The following is a 20,150-nucleotide window of genomic DNA, read 5'->3' as shown; positions in this document are numbered from 1 at the left end:
TTGGGTGGAGAGCACGTCTGCTGCTCAATGGGGAAACTTGGGTCTTTTTTTAAGGCAGGCATTCCTCCCAGGTTTCTGGAGGTTTAGCTGACATGGCTATTCTGGTGCAGAGTCTGTCAAGGAGTGCAGACCGGCCAGCGGGGTTGGTACCAGGTCTGCTGCTGCTGCTTCTCCTCTTCTCCAGGTGTGTCTCTTCTTTGCCCTTTTCTTCATAGGTCGTCAGAATCTGAGTTCTGGTGTTCAAGGATACCAGGGGCGTTACAGGGAGTGCTAAGTTGCAGCCATTGGGTTGCCCACCTTTATGGTGATTACACCCTTTGCATGACCACTTACATTGGGAATTGGGCATAACCTTGACCCTAGTGGCCTACTTCCTTCCAAACCAATATGGAGAAATGTTAAAAGAGGTGTCCTCTTCAGCTCTGCCACCTCAGGGGTGGGACTGGCATGAAGTGGGCACACCTCCTAATCTACTTAATTTTCCTGCCTGTCTTGCCACTAAAAGTTGAGACACCTGGGTCACATTGCAAAGGTGGCTAGGCCTTTGAAGCTTCCCACCCTGGAATGTTCATCCTGCCTGGAGGTGGTGTTAACACCCCTGCCCATTTCAGGCTTTTGTCTCTGGCCCACAAGAGTGCTTGCTTTCACCTTAGGGGGTCAGAAACGTGGCTAAGGTGGCTGAACTGGTCAGGACCAGTCAGTTGACACACTAGTAGTTGGTAGGTTTTCAGTGGGCACCTATAGGGTGCCCTCTCCAAGTGCATGTATTGGTGAATCTAACACTGGCATCAGTGTGAGTTCACCAATACAAGATGTTTCTATCAGATGTACAAGTTACTTACCTTCAGTAACTCCTTATCTGGTAGAGACATATTTTAGTTGCAGATTGCTTACTGAGTCATCCTCTCCGCTCTGAAAGCTGATTTCTAGGGACAGTGACTCCCATTCAGGGCATTAGGGATTCCAGTAGAGTACTTAAATAGGTAGGATAACCAGGAAAAAAAGGGCTTTTGAGTCCAGAATCTGTCTTTTGTTTGGATACCACACATATTTTTGTTTGTTGGAAGGATAATAGAGGCAAGCGTGTGACCTCAACACTATCTCCTACTGTGTACGATATTAGTTTTGATGCACCAGTGGTCAGTGTTCTTCATGGTTCTGCACTTGTGGCTTGGAAAATTGTGAAAAGAAACTGACATCAGCGCTCCGGGTTGGTGCCTATATAAGAACCATAACATCATATCCGCAGAGCAGATCTACACCTCCTAATGACACACAGGGTTACTGCTCGAGAAAAATCTCCTGATCCAGACTGCCGCCTGGGGAAATTCACATGATAAGGAGTCCGCAACTAGACTGTCTCTACCAGATACGGCGTTGCCAAAGGAAAGTATCTTGTTCGTTTAGAATGGGAGGGTGTCTTAAGGATGCCGGGCAGAGCAGACCCTGCGGTCTCCGCCATCTTCTACTGCATCTACAGCTTCTGAACATCTTTGAAACTCCCTCACCTCCTTTACATGGCTATCCTCAGCTGGAGGACAGGGTCTCCCATTTCTCCACCAGCTGTGAGATAACGTTCGATCCCTGTGTAATGCAACTCAAATGTAAGGATTATGGCTGACACTCCCCCACCTATCTTCCCCTCTTGACCACCCTGCTTTTGTCAGGGTTTGCTGTCTGGCAATGGCAGAGGTTGTTGGAGCAAAAGGTTCTTGCTCTTCTGAGCAGAGAGGTCATAGAAGTGTTGCCCTTAAAAGAAAGTCATCTATTGACTTATTAGCTCCCAGTAAGGACAGAAGTCTGAGGCCCATCCTGGATGTTCACCTCTTGAATTTGCTGATTTGGTATGTTAAATCTGAAAGACTTCTAGCTGCCCATCCCTTACCTTTGAATTCCCCCCAGGTGTCAGACTGGATCCAGAAGGTTTTCATGAGCAGTACCGCTACGAGCTGGTAGGTGGCATTGTTCAGCTCTGTCATCCACGCCAAAAACAATGTTGTGGTTCCTATAAAGGCGCCATCTAAGCGCCGCAATGTCAGTGCTATTCTTTCCACACTAGCCAGCGCTGATCTGAGGATAGCTACCTGAGTCGCTTTTTGATTTTTTTTTTCTACTTTTTGCCAAACTTATTTTTTTAGATGACTCATGGTGTGTCCAGGCATTTTGTCTAGGAAGTCTGATTTCAAGCCCTGTGGTTCCTGTCATCAGGCGATGCCGGTGACAGATCCGCATCTCGTGTGCTTGTGGTGTCTGGAGCGCAACAGTAGGAAGGTGCCTCGTTTGACATGGTCAACCTGTAGGAAATTCCCTTCTTTCTGGCATAGTTGCTCCCACTTTTTGCCTGGTGTCGTGCTTACACTGTTTTCACTGGGATGCTGCTAACCACGACCCCAGTGATTGTGCCGTCTCCTGCAAATTTAGTTGCTTTGGTACTTCTTACATCCCACAATTGGCATACTGGTGTACCCCTGTAAGTCCCTAGTATATGGTACTTAGGAACCAAGGGCATTGGTACACCATGGGTCCCCCATATTCTGCAGCATGTATTATGCCACCCATGGGAGACCCAGCAAACTGTCTGCAGGCCTGCCATTTGCAGCCTGTGTGAAAAGGTGCATGCACCCTTTTACTGCCAGTCAGTGCACCAGGTCACTGAGTCAACCTTATTGTAGGCCCTTCTAGCCCCAGGGCAGGGTGCAGGTCCTTGTGTGGGGGGGCACCCCTGCATAAGCAGAGGTGCCCCTATTCAGTGTGGGGAAGCCATTTTAGCTTGGTACTGGCCACCTGTGGCGCAGCTACATAATGGTAACTGCAAAACTAGGCATGTTTGGTATCAAACATTTCGGAATCTTATCCCATGCCAGTATTTGTGGCATGATTCCATGCATTGTGGGGGCTCCTTACAGGACCCCCCCCCCCCCCCCCAGCCCCTGTACTGCTCCTACTAGTCTTTCAGGGCCTGGAAGCAGCCCACGCTGCTGCATCCCCTCAGACAGGATTATGCCCTCCTGCTGCTCTCCCACATGAAATCCTTTGTTGTGGCTTTCCCTACTGCTTGACCAGTTGAAGCGCAGGGAAAGCCAGAACAAAGGATTTCATGTGGGAGAAGGGGGTGCAACCTCCTCTCCCTTTGGAAACAGTTGTTACTGGCCTGGGAGGGGTAGGCTTCCCACGCCAACGGGTTGCTTTGAAGGGCACATTTTGTGCCCCCTTTGCAAAATCAGGTTTGTGTGACCACTCCCCTATCCATCGCCAACCTAGGGGTGGTGCCCAGAGCTCCCCCAGGTGGCCACTTGATTCTGCCATGTTGGAAACAAGATGTGCAGATGCCCCTTCGAGCATTTGACTGGTCAGTTTAGGTAGCTGTCGTCAGTGACACCCCTCTGATAGGTGGTCACCTCAAAGAGTGACCAAGCCCCTTTTTGTGCCATTCAGGGACTCTGCAAAAACAACTTCTGCTCCTGGCCACCGGAACTGAACAAGATTGCAACACCAAGACCACCTCACCTTGCAACATCGTTTCCGCTGCTCCTGTCAGCAATTTGCAACATTTCCATGACTTTACATCCTCTGGGGTCGGCAGGACTTCAGCTGAAGCAAAGAAACAAGACGGAATCTCCCTTGCAGTGAAAGAGTCCCTCCCCTGCATCCGCAGGCACCGAAGGCAATGACGTCTGGCTTTGCTGTCCTTTGGACCTGCAAAGATTCTCCACTACAGATGGTGGTTCTGCGAGGTCCTCTGGGTCCTCTCTGCCTTCTCTCCAACTTGAGAGACAGTGAGTCCTTGCCTCTTCCTCCAGGACAGAACCACTGTGCACCATGACTTTTGCAGAAACCAAGGCTTGTTGACTCCCGCTCCAAGGGATCTTCAGGCTCAAAGTAGCCCTGGCCCTGAGCAACTCTGCAATGACAGTCTCCTATCTGCTGCTTCAGCGACGTGGGACTCCTCTTCAGGTGTGCTGCATGGGCCTCACTGTGCCTGCTGCTAGTGGGTTGCTTGAGGAGCTGCAACTGCCTCTGCTGGCTCTCCTCTCTTCTGAGGGTCATCCCGGACTCCCCTCCAAGGTTTGAGTCCCCAGGACCTTGCTGGTCCTCTTCAGTACTTGTTGGTGGTCCTCCTGACCACTGACCCGTCTGCGACCGGCAAGGGACAGCTCCTAGGTGACATCAGGGATGTCACTGCAGCTCCTGGGCTCCGCAGATGGACTTACTCCATCACCATTGACCCAGATCTTTACCCAGAGAATGTGGGCCTTTCCTCCTGTCCCACCTGGACACTCCTGCGTGGACTGGACTCTGTCTCCTTCTTTTGCAGGTCCTCTTCATCCAGAATGCACAGTTGGATTCCACAGCCTGGACCTGCTTTTGCAATATTCCATTCATGAGTCCATATTTTAGCCTATGGGACAACCAGGTCATTTACCTCTCCTCTGCTGGTCACTGAGGGTCTTCTAGATACATATCTCTTGGGGTTCCACTCTCCCCCAGCCCTTGGCTAAATACTCCATATCCTCTGATGGGGGAAACCCATTCTCTCATTCCACTTTTTTAGTATAGGGTTTGGCCCCCCTACAGGACACTTGCTATTTTATGCTATTTCTCAATACTTATCTGTGTATAATTTGTGTATACTTACCTCCAGAGGGGGGTTAGCTTATAGTAATCTAGTTTGGTGTCCTTGTAATAAAGTACCTTTATTTTTGCAACACTGTGTGGTTCCTTATGTGTGATAAGTTACTGTGAGACTGCTGTGGTATTCCAAGTGCTTCACACTCCTCCTAAATAAGCCTTGGCTGCTCACAACAGCTACCACTAGATAGCCCTGGCTATCTGGACACTGTAACGCTATCTAATAAGGGTTGCCTAGACCCACTATAAGGTGTAACGTCATAGGTGTCCACCATGCATTGGGCCAGCATCCTATACACACATGCACATTTTTGCCTGGTTTCTGGTGCAGTTTCGACTTAGTGCACTAGATACATGCTTAACAGGTTCCCAGTGCCAGATCTCTTTTCCCCCCAATACTGCGCATTTGTTTTTCGCAATTGGTGAAACCTTTAGCTACCACTATAAGTCCCTATTAAATGATACCTAGGGCATAGGGTGCTAAATGAAGGCCCCTGAGTGCTGCAGCACGAATTGTGCTACCCTCGGGGACCCTCTCACTAAGTGTAGGATGCGTGTCCTAGTACAGAACTAATATTACAACACAACATGGCACACACCATTTGTGCGCTCTCCCATTTACACTGCATGCAGTATATGTAAGTCACCTCTCTAGCAGGCCTTCCAGCCCTAAAGGCAGGGTACATTATATTACATGTGAGGGCATACCTGCGTGAGCAGATATGCCCCTGCTATGTCTTTGTCGAGGCTCATAGTAAGAGAACAGAGTAGCCTTTTTAAGTGCATGTGCTGGACACTGGTCATTACAGGTTTCCCAGCTACAAGATGGCTTCACTGAAGACAGGGATGTTTGGTATCAAACATCTCATATTAATCAACCCTCACTGAATCCTGTGGTGGATCTATTAATGCATGCACTCGGAGGGCACCTTAGAGGTGCTCCCTGAAAACCTACCAACTCCTAGTGTGGACACTGCCTGGTCGAAACCAGTGCAGCCACCTTAAACAGAGTTCTGGGTCCCTGAGGTTAGATTAAGTGCCCACTTCATCCCAGCCCCACCCCTAAGGTGGACGAGCTGAAGTGGAAACTACTTTTTAAATTCCTCCATCTTAGGGTTATGCCCCCTTCCCACCGGAAGTGGTCCTAAGAAGGGTGTAGATACCCTAAAGATGGTCAGGACATTGGTTACCGCCTGGCACTCCCTGTAATAACCCTAAATTGAGTACTTAGAGGGCATCCATGAACTCTAGAACTCAGATTCCTGATGACGTGAGAAAAGCAGGACACTACAGAGTGGCACCTGCAGAGAAGACTACAGACTCCAACTGACTTTACCCCAGGTGTACCGGCCTGTCTGCAACCCTCGACGACCTGTCCTGCACCTCAAGGACCTCCAAATCTTTGGAAGGACTGGCTGCCTTTGACAAAGAACAAGATCTCCTGAGAACAGCTGGCCTGTTTAAGAAGAAACCAACTTTAAAAGAAAAATAACTCTGCCCTGAGAAACTGCAAACCTGCCTCTGGACCCACCTGTGTATCTGATGCCCGCAGCCAGAGTCCGAGCAGCCCACCGGCCCTGTGAAGTTTTCCCAGCGATTCTGAGTGCTTTGGTTAATGTTGGTCATCTGTTGCTGTGTTGGCACTCTGCACCCGGCTGCCCGTGGGCCCCTTGTATTTACTTCAACCCCAGGAGATCGACCCCCTGCTACCACTGTACTTACCCATGAGCAGCGCATCTTCATTCGCCCCCCAGTCTCCATTGCTTTACATTGGTCACCCGACTCCAGTGAACCTTGCCTAGTGTTGACCTAAAACCCTGAAGAATCAATTTGTATGTCGTGTACTTGCCCTGCCAAACTGCTTTCTTGTTTTCCTCCCTTAGGTTAACGTTACTAAACTCAAAAATTGCACTGTGTTGATTTTTGAAACTACAAAGTATGCTTGAAAATCGACTTACCTGATTATGAAGTTCTTGGGTTTGAAACATATGTTCAAAAAATGTTATTTTCCTAAATTGGTCTCAGATTCATTCTTTGAGTGTGTGTGTCATTTATGCCTCTGTGGGCACAACAAATGCGTATCTCTACCCTCTCAACAGCCTAACTGCTCACCCACACTACCCCACCGCAAGCCCTTGGGCCTTGGGGAGCTGGACCGTATGTGTCCCTACGTCCCTTATCAGAACTTACCTGGGCAGCTTTGGGTTTTCTTCATTCAGCCTCCTGGCCCGAACCTGTAGCCCTTTTCCACAACTGATACCCCCCTTTAGTTAGCATAGGGCACCTGACGCTGTGTTGGCACTCTGCACCTGGTTGCCCTGTGCCGCTGAGGGTGTAAGTTTTGTACTGCCTTGTGGCTCCCACTTGTACTTACCTCAACCACAGGAGATCAACCCTTGACACTGCTTTACTCACCCTTGGGCAGCGCATCTTTGTTCACTGCTAGTCTCCATTGGTTAACATTGGGCACCCAACTTTGAATTTGACCTCTGCACCCGGCCGCCCCTGTGCCGATGTGGGTGCATTCTTGGTACTAATTTGAACCTTGCCTGGTGTTGACCTAAATCCCTGAATACTGGATTTGTAAGTTGTGTACTTAACAGCAAAATTGCATTCTTGTTTTCCTCCAATAGGTTAACATTGCTGAACTGTAAAAGTGTTGATTTTTTTTAATCTGCAAAGTATTAATGCTTGAAAATGTACTTACCTGATTACAAAGTTATTGGGTTTAAAACATATATAAAAAGAAATGTTATTTTTCTAAATTGCTCTTGGATTTATTCTTTGACTGTGTGTCTCATTAATTGTCTGTCAGTACAGCAAATGCTTAGCACTAACCTCTGATAAGCCTAACTGCTCGCACACGCTACCACAAAATAGAGCATTAGTCCTACATAATTTTGCCTCTGCAATAACAATTGGGGATCCACTGGACTGTCTGCACAGCGTACTTCATTTTAGTGCACTACATAGAGAGCCAACTTCGTTGAGCGACCACGAGCTGAAGTCGTGCTCCAAGTGCCGGGCCGTGCATCCGAAAGGCTTTGAGGGAGCAGTCCCTAAAGCTGATGGTGGCCCGACACGTGACTGCACACAGGTAGAAGTCTTGGTCGAAAGGAAGGTCCCGAGACCAGCTGCGGAGTCAGAAGTTGTTGTCCTACTCAAAGTCCTCGGGGCGATCAGCTAGGTCAAGGCACAAGAAAAAGTGAGAAGTGAAAGAGCTCTTTGACTTCTCCTCGTCCGTCGGCTGGCATGACAACAGAGCATTGTCATTCTAGGTGTCATTCTTCAGAGCCTGGGCCCATTCCACGCCTCTCCAAATTTATGAGAGTCGGAGTGATCCCTGCCCAACTGAAAGAATTTTATGAGAATATGTGCCTCATTTTTGGGCATCCAACCTTGCTGAAACAACTTTGGGCCCTGTGGGGTCAGTAGAGGCCCCATCAGGGTGCCAGTGGGCCGTCGGGGATCCAGTCCTGGATCTGGACTGGCAGCGGTCGTACCAGCTCGACCTTTGCTGGCATCGGTCCCAGTGCTGACGCTCATGGTGGTGCCATTTCCAACTTGTTCATCCCCCATCCTGCCTGCTCACAGACATTACTTGCAGTTCACGGTAGGCCACAAGCACGTTCAGTTCACTGTGCTCCTCTTTGGCCTTATCAGTGCCCCTCGAGTGTTCACCAAGGTGATGGTGTTGGTTGCAGATTATCTGTGGAGGTCAGTGATATCAGTCTTCCCCCTGTCTCGATGACTTGCTGTTGCAGACGCGCTCGCCGCCATGCTGTTATCTCCCACCTCAAGACTAGGGCTGATATTCTGCATTCACTGGAGCTCACTATAAACGTGTTGAAGTCACACCTGACCTCCCTCTCATACGCTCCCCTTCATCAGAGCTGTATCCCCCAGAGAAATGAGTCCAGAATATTCAGGCTATGATACCAATGCTTCAGCCTCTCTCCTGGATTTCTGTAAGATTGACTCAGAGGCTGCTGGGCCTCAGGGCCTCCTGCATCCTCCTGCAGGTTACGCATGCAAGATGGCATATGCGGGCTCTGCAGTGGGACCTTAAGTTCCAGTGGGCGCAGCATCAGGAAAATCTCTCTGATATGGTCCATATCTCGGAGGGAACTTTGCAAGATCTGCAGTGGTGGCTTTTGACCTGCAGTTGGGTCAGAGGCAGATCCCTCTTCCTTCTCCAACAAGATCTGACAGTACTGACAGATGCGTCACTCCTGGGATAAGGCAGCCACATGGGAGAGGCAGAGATCACCGACCACCATGTGGTATTGCAACAACCGGGGGGTGGGTGTTGGGGGTCGTGGACTGTTTGTCAAGAGGATCTGCACCTCTGGACATGACTGGAACATCAGGGCGTTTACCTGGAGATTCAACACCTTGTGGGCTCACTGAACACCAGAGCGGACAAACTCAGCGGTCAATGCCTGGTCGATCATGAATGACATCTCCATCCGGAGGTGGTGCAAGGTCTCTTTCAGCAGTGGGGAGAACCATTAGTTCTGTTCGCCTCTGCAGAGAACATGCAATGTCAGCAGTTTTGCATGTTGGAGTTTCCAAGGCAGCACTTGCTCAGTGACTCTTTTCGTCTTCAGTGGAGCTCAGGCCTCCTGTACGCCTTTCTGCCTAGAGTTCTCAAGAAGATCAAGAACGATCGGGCCCAAGTAATCCTTGTGGTGCCAGACTGGGCACGAAGATTCTGACATTTAGCATGCCGATCTTCCGATCAGACTGCCCTTTCAGGAGGATCTTCTGTCGCATCAGCAGGTGAGGGTTCTACACCCAAACCTGTTCAGTCTTTGCCTTCTTGCATGGAGATTGAGCAGCAGCAGTTTATAGCTTTTGACCTTGCACCCGAAGTCTATGATGTTATATATTGGTAGCCAGGCATCCCTCCACTAAAACACACCTGTAGATGGAATACATTTGTGGCATGGTGCACAGACAAGTCTGACCCCCTCTCTGCCTCTGTTCCGGGGGTCCTTTTGTTTATACTTTCTTTGGCCCAGTAGGGCTTTTCTTTGGGCACCCTCAAAAGTTATCTGTCTGCTGTCTCTGCTTTTCTGAGATTACCTGGCCAACCCAGTTTGTTTGAATCTCCTATTGTCGATTCCTTAAGTCTTACCCATAAGTTTCCTCCATCGCCATTGGTATTTGAATCTGTTTCTTTCTTTCTTAATATGCGCTTCTTTCGAGTCACTTCATAACTCTCAGGCTTCGGACGTTAAAAACAGCCTTCTTTGTGGACATCACATCTGCCTGTAGGGTGAGTGAGCTGCAGGCATTGCCTTCTGAGCCACCTTACCTTTCCATATTTCCTGACATAATGGTGCTTCGCACCAGGGCTTCTTTTTTTTTACCAAAAGTGGTCATGACCCCTTCATGTAGGCCAGTCCATCACCTTGCCTACTTTTTATGCAGGAAGAGGAGAGACTCCACCGCCTGGACCCAAAAAGAGGGTTAGCATTCTACCTTGATCGTACCAAAGAGTTCCACATGGATGATAAACTCTTTGTTGGGTATGTGGGTGCAAAGAAAGGTCAGGCAGTGCAGAAGTGAACCATCTCTAGATGGGTTGTTCTCTGCATTAAAATGTGCTGAGCATTGGCTAAAAAGCAAACCCCTGAGGGTTGGCGCATTCATTCTTCCAGAGCGACAGCTGCAACCACTGCGTTAGCATACAGAGTGCCAGTCCTGGACATCTGACAGATATGTGGGCAGCCCTGCACATGTTTACCAAACACTACAGCCTAGACAGTCAGGTCCCATGGGATGGGTACTTTGCTTGTTCGGTCCTGCAGGACTTCCTAATATGATCTTGGCTTGCAGACCCTCCGGGGATGGTATTGACTGGGTACCTATTCTGAGGTAGGGAATCTGCAACTAGAAGTCACTTTCAGATGAACAAGGTACTTACCTTCGGTAATGCCTTATCTGCGAGAGACATATTCTAGTTCCAGATTCCTTACCAACCCACCCATCCTCCCCATTCTCCAAACTGATTTCTAGAAACGTGGACATCCTTTTCAGTGCCCAGTGGCCCGTGTTGTTCATGGCTCTGTACTTCTGACATGGAAAGTCGTGAAAAGAAACTGGCGTCAGTGTTGCGGGTGGCCCCACAACATCCTATCCAGCTCGGATGTGGAGCTTACCAATGCCACCTGACAGTGGGCAGGGATAGTGCTTGAGAAAAATCACCGGATCCTGACTGACGTCTGGGGAAATTCTAAGCTAAGCAATCTGCAACTAGAATATGTCTCTACCAGGTAAGGCGTTACCGAAGGTAAGTAACTTGTTAGATCTGGCCCAAGTCATTTCGGTAGCTCTGGACTGGGCATGGAGAATCTGGTATCCCAAGCTACAGAGCATGGCCATCGATCCTCTGATCAGGCTGCCCCTTAGGGAGGATCTTCTGTCACAGCAGCAGGGAAGGGTTCTCCACCCAAACCTGTCCAGTCTCCACCTTACTGCGTGGAGATTGAGAGGCGGCAATTGACAGCCTTTGGCCTTCCTCGTAAAGTCTGTGATGTTATTTTGGCAGCCAATGTGTTCCTCTATTTAGGCAGTATATGCCTGCCTGTGGAAAGAATTTGTGGCTTGGTTTTCGACCAGAAATGTTGGACCCTCCCCCCATTTCTACCCCTCTTCTTCAGGTTATTTTCTTTATTCTGTCTGTTGCCCAGCAGGGCTTTACTTTGGGCACTCTAAAGGGCTATCTTTCTGAATTCTCAGATTACCTGATCAACCCTCTCTTTTCAAATCTCCTATTGTACATACACCTTTTCGTTTTATTGTGCCTCAGTGGGGCTTAAATCTGGTTCTTAAATTTTTAATGTGCGCTCCTTGTGAGTCACTTCACAATTGTCTTCTGTAGTTACTCACCATCAAAACGGCTTTCCTTGTGGCCATAACATATGCCCGTCAAGTTGGCGAGCTGCAGACTTGGTCATTTAAGCCTCCTTACTTATTCATACATCCTGACAGAGTGGTGCTTCGCACACAGGCCTCCTCTTTTCCCTAAAGGTAGTCACGTCTTTTCATGTAGGTCAGTCTTTCACTTCACCTGCTTTCTATGCTGCACTTCACCCTTCAAAGGATGAGGAACGTCTACATCTGTGGACCCTGAGCGGCGTTCTACCTTGACTGCACACAAGAGTTCTGGGTGGACAACCAGGGTGTGTCTGACTTGAAAAATGGGTTGTGCTGTGCAGAAACGGACCATATCCGGTCGTGCTCTTAATTAAAATCTGATACTCATTGGCCAAGAAGCAACCCCTCAGGGCTTGCGTGCTAATTCTACCAGAGCCTAAGCTGCTAACATTGTGTTAGCACCCGGAGTTCCAGGCCTGGATATCTATCTTCCAGACAACAACATGGGCGTCCCTGCACACATTTACTTAACATTATTGCCTGGACAGTCTGCTCTATCATGACAAGTATTTTGCCAGTTCGGTCCTGCAGGACTTCCTCGACTGACTCTGCAACTAGAATTCTCTATCAGATGAGCAAGATACTTAACTTCAGGAACATCTTATCTGGTAAAGACTACACCTAGCTGCACAGATTCCTTACCGACCTATCTTCCTTCCTGCTGTGCGAACGGATTTCTAGTGATAGGACTGTATCCTTTTCAGAGCCACAGTTATCCACACAAGTGGTCGATGTAGTACATGGCTCCATGCTTCTGGCATAGAAAGTCGTGAAAAGAAAACTGAAGTTTGCACACTGACTATATGTGCCATGGACATCGCATTAGATGTGGATGACGCAGATGATGTGCACAGAGTCAAACAACGCCACCTACTTTTGCGCAGGGGTACTGCTCAGGAAAAAATTTCCAGATCTAGTCTGACACCTGAGATAATTTTAAGGTAAATAATCTTCAGCTAGAATAGTGTGTACCAGAAAAGATGTTAGCAAAGATAAGTAACTTGTTTATTTGGGTAACTCCTTTCTGGTGTCCTTTTCTCAGGAACTTGAATTTGTCACCTAGTTTTTATATCCCTTCCTGGTGTGTTTTAATCGAGACCTGAAGGATTTATTTTCTGCCCCACCCTCTTTGAATGGAATGTAAAAATAGAGGATTTTTGTTTGTGCAACCTTGCTTTTGTCTTTTACTCTGTCAGCTTCAAGGTTTTGTTTTGCATGTCCCCAAAAGGTGTGTTGTCTGTGGTTCTGTAGATCTTTGCTTCCTCAATATTTTAGCAAGAATCTCTTCAGGAATTGATTCTTGTGCCTTAACAAATTCGAAAGAAACTATTTCTAGGTCAGAATCCGAATAATCTAGCTGACCTTCTGAAACACATATCTTCTGTATAGATGGAGATTGTTTTCATTTTGTTTCTCTAGTACTGTCCTGCACCAATGTGTTTTCTCTGTAAACCAAAGTTTCCGATAGAGGCTTCTCATCGCAGATTCCTCACCTTTTGAATATTCCCCAGATGGAGAATTTTTCATTTGGTTTCTCTAGCACTGTCTGGAACCAATGTGTTTTCCCTGGAAACAAAAGTTTCTGATAGAGGCTTCTCACAGCAGATTCCTCACCTTTTGAATATTCCCCAGATTTCAGACTGGATCTGGAAACTTAGGAGCAGTATCTCTGCACATGGGAAGGTGGCACTGTGCAGCTTTGCACAGACCGTGTTCTGCTCTAGAAATTACGTGCAGACCTATATAGGTGCCACTCCAGAGCTGAAGTTAGTTCCTTTTCTCCATGCCACCAGACATTGATCTGGAGGTACCCCTCACGTAGAAGGGAAATGGCACATCCCACGATGACGGGATTCAAACCTTGTAAGGAAGTTGCAAGCAAACGTTTGTGCCATCCTTATCAGTTTTGCCTATAGTGTCTAGGGTCGAGCCATCGTTAAGGCCTGCAGTGACTGCACGTCGATGAACCTGAAGGCCATACGAGATCGCAAGGCAAAGCTTTATATCCCCAAGCATCCGAAAACTCCACCTTGTGACCAGTCCAAATCCTCCACCTCGTAACCAGTTCAAGTTGAAGAAAAAAAGTATTGAGAAATCAGACAGTGCTCGACCCTGTCCCACCACTCTTGAGCACTCCCAGTCTGTGCCTCATGATCTCACTTCCTGATTCAGGTGATGTCAGAGCCCATCCTGCAACTTGTCCCAGCACAACCAGAGTATCTAGGGCCGTCTTTGACAGACAGGCAGATCCAAGAGTTCTGCAAGCCCATACTCCGACTCTTCAGATCACTTCAGAATCCCTCTGGCAAGCTTACGGACCTAAGTTCCTGAAAGGTCGATGCTGAAGCAGAGGCGTACATTTTGCTCTACAAGTTAAGAGTGCTCTGCTTCTCCCAAACTACAGCCTGATGCCTTGAAACCAATTAGTACTACCTTACTCCCCTTCAAGATAGAACACCTACATTCACTGTTGGGTACAGATTACAACAAAAATTATAAAGCAGATGATTAAATTGTCAAATCTTACCACAACGGAAACTGGTATGATGACAAGGGAGCCAGTGGCCTTGACACCTCTCCTGATTCTGGCCTTCTCGCCTCCAGGTCCTGCCAATGAGGAAAGTGCCTCCTTTGCTGTAGTCATGTGGCAGGCAGCTGATGTTCATGACCAAATGTTCCCAAATTTAGAGGTCAAATCTAGTGTCCTAATAGGAGTCTTCTAACTGCGGCAGACAAATAGTGATCCCCTGCTTTCCTTTCAGTGAAGAATTTTTAACTTATATACTCATAGGGGCTTGGGCCAAACCTTTTTCAGGCACCCCAATAAGTCATCAAATTGCGAGGCATCATTGCCTACTCCAGGTGTCCCCACATTTTTCTCTCAGAACCCCTTTCCTGAAAGTTTAGTGATACACGCTTCAAATGCCCGTACAAACACAAACATTTCACAACTTTTCCTCCTGGATATAGAGTCAAAATGAGTAGAGTCTTAAAGGAAGAGAGAATATTTTCCTCTACAAGTTTGGCCCTCTGGTCTGTTAATGCTGTTTTCCTGCTGAGCTGATGGATCCCTGTGTAGGTAGCTGGCCTGGTGTGTGGTGAGGTGTGTAAGTGCTGTGTGACTACAGTAGTTTTGCATGTCTCCTGGATAAGCCTGGGCTACTCAACCAGAGGCCTCTGCCCACCTTGGATTCAAGATGGCAGAATCACGGGACCCTCTGGAGGAGCTGGTGGTGATGTACAGGGGAGTGCGTGGTCACTCCCCTTTCCACTGTCCAGTTTTGTGCCAGAGCAGGGACTGGAGGTCCCTGAACCGGTGCAGACTGGTTTATGCAAGGAGGACACTAAATGTGTCCTTCAAAGGATACCAGTGGCATGGAGAGGCTACTCCTCCCAAGCCATGTAACACCTATTTCCAAAGGGAGAGGGTGTTGCCTCCCTCTCCCAAAGGAAATCCTTTGTTCTGCCTTCCTGAGCTTGAGCTGTTCAAGCAGTAGGAGGGCAGAAACCTGTCAGAGGGGTGGCAGCAGCGGGGCTGCCCGGAAACCCCCAGAACGCTGGTAGGAGCCATATGGGGGTCCTCTAAGGAGCCCCCAGAGGGTATTCAATCCTACTTCCAATACTGGCAACAGTTTTTGAGTATGATTCCGACATGTTTGATACTAAACATTTCTAGGTTGGGAGTTCGCATTATGAAGCTTGACATAGGTAGTGACCTATGTTCAGTTCACGCGGTAAATGGCATCCCCACGCTCACGAAGTCGCTGAAAATGGATCTGGAGTTTGTGGTCACACCTCCACTCATGTAGGGTTGCCCTCACACACAGGTACCTGCACCATGCCCTCTGTGCTAGGAGGGCCTACCATAGGGGTGTCTTACAGTGACCTGGTTCAGTGACCTGCAGTGAAAGGACAAGACGGAAGTCCTCATCTTCGGCGGCTCCCCCTCCGCATGGGATGGCTCCTGGTGGCCTTCCACTCTCAGAAGGGCTCCTCATCTTGGACCCCTCACTATCCATGATCCATCAAGTTAACGCCATCTCCTCCTCCTGCTTCAACACCCTCTGCATACTCCGAAAGAGCTACAAATGGATACCCACCGAAACCAGAAGAACAGTCACCAAAGCCATCGTAAGCAGCAAACTGGACTACAGCAATGCCCTCTACTCAGGAACCACGGCCAAACTCCAGAGGAGGCTGCAACGCATCCAGAACGCCTCTGCATCCTGGACATCCACTGCCACATCACAGACCACCTGAAAAACCTGCACTGCCTCCCAGTCAACAAGAGAATCACCTTCAAACGCCTCACCCACGCTCACAAAGCACTTCACAACTCTGGACCAGAATACCTCAACAGACGACTCACCTTCTACACCACGTCCTGGCATCCTCGCTCCGCCGCCCTCGCACCCGTCCACGTGTCCGCAGGACTACAACCATCGGTAGATAATTCCCCTGTACCCCCCTGCCTTGAGACCCTCACGTGCGAGTAGTGCGCTTTACAAATCCCTGATTGATTGATTGAAAAGGGTGCATGTACCCTTTAACGCAGGCTGCAATGGCAAGCCTGCAGATAATTTGCATGGGCTCCCCATGGGTGGCATAATGCATGCTGCAGCCCATGGAGGACCCCTGGTGCCCCAATGCCCTGGATACTATATACTAAGGACTTCTAATGGGGCACCATATGTGAGGTGTTTGTGGTCCAAGTTTAAAGGGAGAGAGCATAGTCACAGGAGTCTTGGTTAGGAGGATCCCAGTGAACAGTCAAAACATACCGACAACAGGCTAATTTGATTGTGATTGTTCTCTCTCCCTCTACATTTGGTTGCCTAGGACTTTGTGCACCCAACAATTGGCATACCTATGCTCCCTTATAAACCCCTATTATATGGTACTTAGGTACTCAGGGCATTGCGGCACCAGGTTTTTTGCGCATGGGCTGCAGTATGTATTGTGCCACCCATGGAAGCCCATGCAAAATGTGTCTGCAGGCTTGCCATTGCAGCCTGTATGAAAAGGTGCGTGCACCCTTTCACCACAGGTCACTGCACCAGGTCACTCTAAGTCACCCCAATGGTAGGCCCTCCTAGCCAGGGGAAGGCAGAACAAAGGATTTCCTGTTGGAGACGGAGGCAAAACCCTCTTCCCTTAGAAACAGGTGTTACATGGCTTGGGAAGGGTAGCCTCCCCAAGCCACTGGTATGCTTTGAAGGGCACATTTGGTGCACTCCTTGCAAAAAACGGTTTGCCCCAGTCCAGGGATTCTCAGTCCCTGCTCTGGTGCCAACTGGACAAAGGAAAGGGGAGTGGCCACTTCCCTGTCCATCATCACCACAGTGGTGGTGCCCAGAGCTCCTCCAGGTAGCCACTTGATTCTGCCATCTTGAAACCAAGATGTGAAGACGCCCCTGGGAGCATCTGAGTGGCCATGTCAGGCAGGTGTCATCACAGCCCCCTTATGATAGGTGGTCACCTTGCAAGGTGACCAATCCCCCTTTTAGGGCTATTTAGGGGCTCCCTTGCTGGTGGGTCCTCAGATTCGATGTGCAAAACTCCAGCAGGACTCATCTACATAGTTTACTTTGACTTCAGGCCACTATAACCGCAACTGGACTCTTCAGGAACCAACAAAGCTGCAACTTTGGCGACGACTTTACTTTGCAACATTGTTTCTCCGGCTCCTTCCAGCAACTGCAAGAGCCCTGGCTTTCTAGACACTGTCTACACCACACTAATAGGGGTTGCCTGGACCTGACATAAGATGCCAACACCATAGGTGTTCACCACACAGCAGGCCAGCTTCCTACACCATCCATCAAAGGGAGGCTGGTTCAGGTGCGCCTGAACATCACCACCTTCAGCTGGATTGTGCGCAAGATTTGCTGGGCACTGGCCAACAAATATCCTCTAAAAGGACAGTGTGCATTCTACCAGGGCAAACGCTGCTACCACTGCATTAGCCCACATCCTTCTACTAGACATTTGCCTGGCGGCTACGTGTGCCTCTCTTCTTACGTTCACAAAGCTCTATTGTCTGGACAGGCAGGTCTGCCAAGAAAGGCATTTTACCTACTTGGTTCTACAGGACTATCTAGTTTGAGTCCATTCACAGCCCACCTCTACTTATGTACTACTTAAGTATCCATATAAAAGGTGAGGCATCTGCGGTTAGAAGTCCATCAGAAAAATAAGTTGGTTTCCTTAAGTAACAGTGGTACTTTTTCTGGTAGAGTCTCTAGTTGCAGATTCCTCACTGATCCTCCCTGTTCTGTGATTGGACTTTTCCGCTAATAAAACCCAAGTCTAGGAATCTGCACGCAGGCTGGGACAGTTTTCTTTTGCATCTGGGAGTGTGGACAGTCTTGAAAGCAACTTATGTCAGTTTGCAGGAGTGGCACCTATGTAGGCTTCGCACATCATTTCCAGAGAAAAACACCATCAGTGCAGAGCTGCAGGGTGCCATCTACCAGTGCACAGAGGTACGACTATAAAGTATTCAGAACCAGTCTGACTCCAGTCTGATTCAGAAGGTGGGGAATCTGGCTAGATAGCCTTTACCAGAAAGAGCATTACAGAAGGTAAGTAACTTGTTCATTAAAAATAACATATGTGAATAAGATTCCATGTAAAGGGTAAATCACATGCCCAGCATCCACAGTCATAGGAGAAGGAGCACAAGGATGAGTTATTTCTTGTAATACCTAAATGGACCTTCAGATATGTAGTCCTACCTGTGTGTAGAACAAAACAAAATTTGTTCAGTGGTTAAGTGGGCCAGTAGGGTGTGATTGAACCACTCATTCTTAAGCCTCCTGTTTTTTTTTGTTTTTTTTTAAAGTGTTGGATCACTTTCTGCTGTATCAAACAATATTATTGGACATTGCGTATGTATAACTGAAAGCTCTTGTGTAACTTGTTCTTCAGTAAATACTTAGGGCCTATTTCAGAGAATGGCGGAGGGGATTACTCAGTAACAAACCTGATGGATATCCCGTCTGCTGTATTACAATTCCCATACGCTATAAAGGAATTTTCTTATGGTAGCAGGGAGGATATTCGTCATATTCGTTACGGAGTAACCCGTCTGCCAAACTCTAAATCAGACCCTTAATGTGGTTTATATGTCTAGTATACAAAAATACAAATCCGTATTATGCTAGTCTCAGTTTTAAATTTGAGAAATTGAAATTCTATTTTTAATTTGATAATTTTCCTATTGCTTTAGGTGAGTCACATTGATGTAATTTCAGCAGAGCAAGCAAAAGACTTTGTGGAAGATGACACAACTCACGGCTGAAGCACATGGGACTTAATGCCAACTTTTGTTTGCAACTTCAACAGTTTGAAGACTACAGGAATCAAATTCACAAGGGATTTGGACATTTGCCTGGAACACTTGGACTCACTGTTCATTAGTTTTCAAACTCGAATTTTAACTAATGTTGGATCAGAGGCATAGTTTGTTTCAGAAGAGCTTGCACATCCATTTTATGTCTAAATTGCTATGCCGTTTTATAAAATGCTTGTTGGCTTTGTTTTTATAAGGAGTTCCATAATGTTTTCATCCTTAAATCCCTGTGTATAGTGTCCCATTGTTTTAAAGCTTTATTAGAAGTGCTTATGTATTTCAATTTAATTGTACTTTTACCATTTATACTGCCTTGTGTTTTTTTTAAATTGCTTCAATTAAACAGTTGATTTTATCAGTATATTTTCTTTGCTCCCCAGTTAATTGTAGGAAATTGTTCTCTACATGTATGATTGTTTCGACACAGCAATAATTATGATGAGGAAAATGTGTGTGTTTTAGCATGATATTTCTGATGAAACCTTCAGAACTCTTCCATGCAGGTAGGAGACACTTGACTCCATTTTTGCACCAGAAGTAACACCTTGGAGATATCATTGAAGCCATAAAACGCCCATCCTGGCACATTGATGTAATTTCCTTTTTTCCCCACACCCTTTGACATGGATCTGGTGCACTCTCTCCTCATCCTTCACAGTGCCTAGCAATGTTGTCCCCAAAATGTCGGAGTTCAGGCTGTGCTGCAATTGTGATGGGCACATTTGTTACATAGGCTTCTAACCGCAGATTCCTCACCTTGTTAATACCCCTCTGCGCCAGACTGGATCTGCAGAATTTTCAGTAGCACTTCCCTTGCCTATCACTAAGTAACGTTGTGGTGATATGTTGTGCTGATACGTATCTGATCTGCCCCAGATGTGATGTTGTGGCCACTGTATCTGCAACTGATCCCCTCCCCCCACGCGCTAATGGCAGTTACTTTCTTTCTGCATCTGCTGACACAGAATCAAGTTTACTTGACAAATTCATCCCTCAGACGTCTGATAGTGCCCAAGGGAAATGGCCCCTCCAAAAGTACATGATTAAGAAGTGTAGAGATTGTCATTCCCAGATGTTGGTTAAAAAGACTGCTCCACGAAGATGAACCATAGGGACATCTGCACCTGCAAAGCCAATGTCGCCGTCCTGTGACTCAGAAGGAAGTTGAAGAAGACACAGTCCCAGCCAAAGTCGAAAGCACAGACGTGCTACTGATATAAAT

The 20,150-nt window shown here is 47.7% G+C and overlaps 1 protein-coding gene across 1 annotated transcript in view; it reads left to right on the top strand.

The window, feature by feature from the left end:
* Positions 1–19,289, top strand: part of SMC3 (structural maintenance of chromosomes 3) — an 849,197-nt gene extending 829,908 nt beyond the window's left edge. Inside the window, exon 29 of the mRNA XM_069239408.1 lies at positions 18,806–19,289. Coding sequence (XP_069095509.1) covers positions 18,806–18,877 — 72 coding nt within the window. The 3' untranslated portion in view covers positions 18,878–19,289. The remainder of the gene's footprint in view (positions 1–18,805) is intronic.
* Positions 19,290–20,150: the final 861 nt, after the last annotated feature.

This window comes from Pleurodeles waltl, chromosome 6 (assembly GCF_031143425.1).
Source record: "Pleurodeles waltl isolate 20211129_DDA chromosome 6, aPleWal1.hap1.20221129, whole genome shotgun sequence".
Lineage (NCBI taxonomy): Eukaryota > Metazoa > Chordata > Amphibia > Caudata > Salamandridae > Pleurodeles > Pleurodeles waltl.
This window is presented reverse-complemented; position numbering and strand designations above follow the sequence as displayed.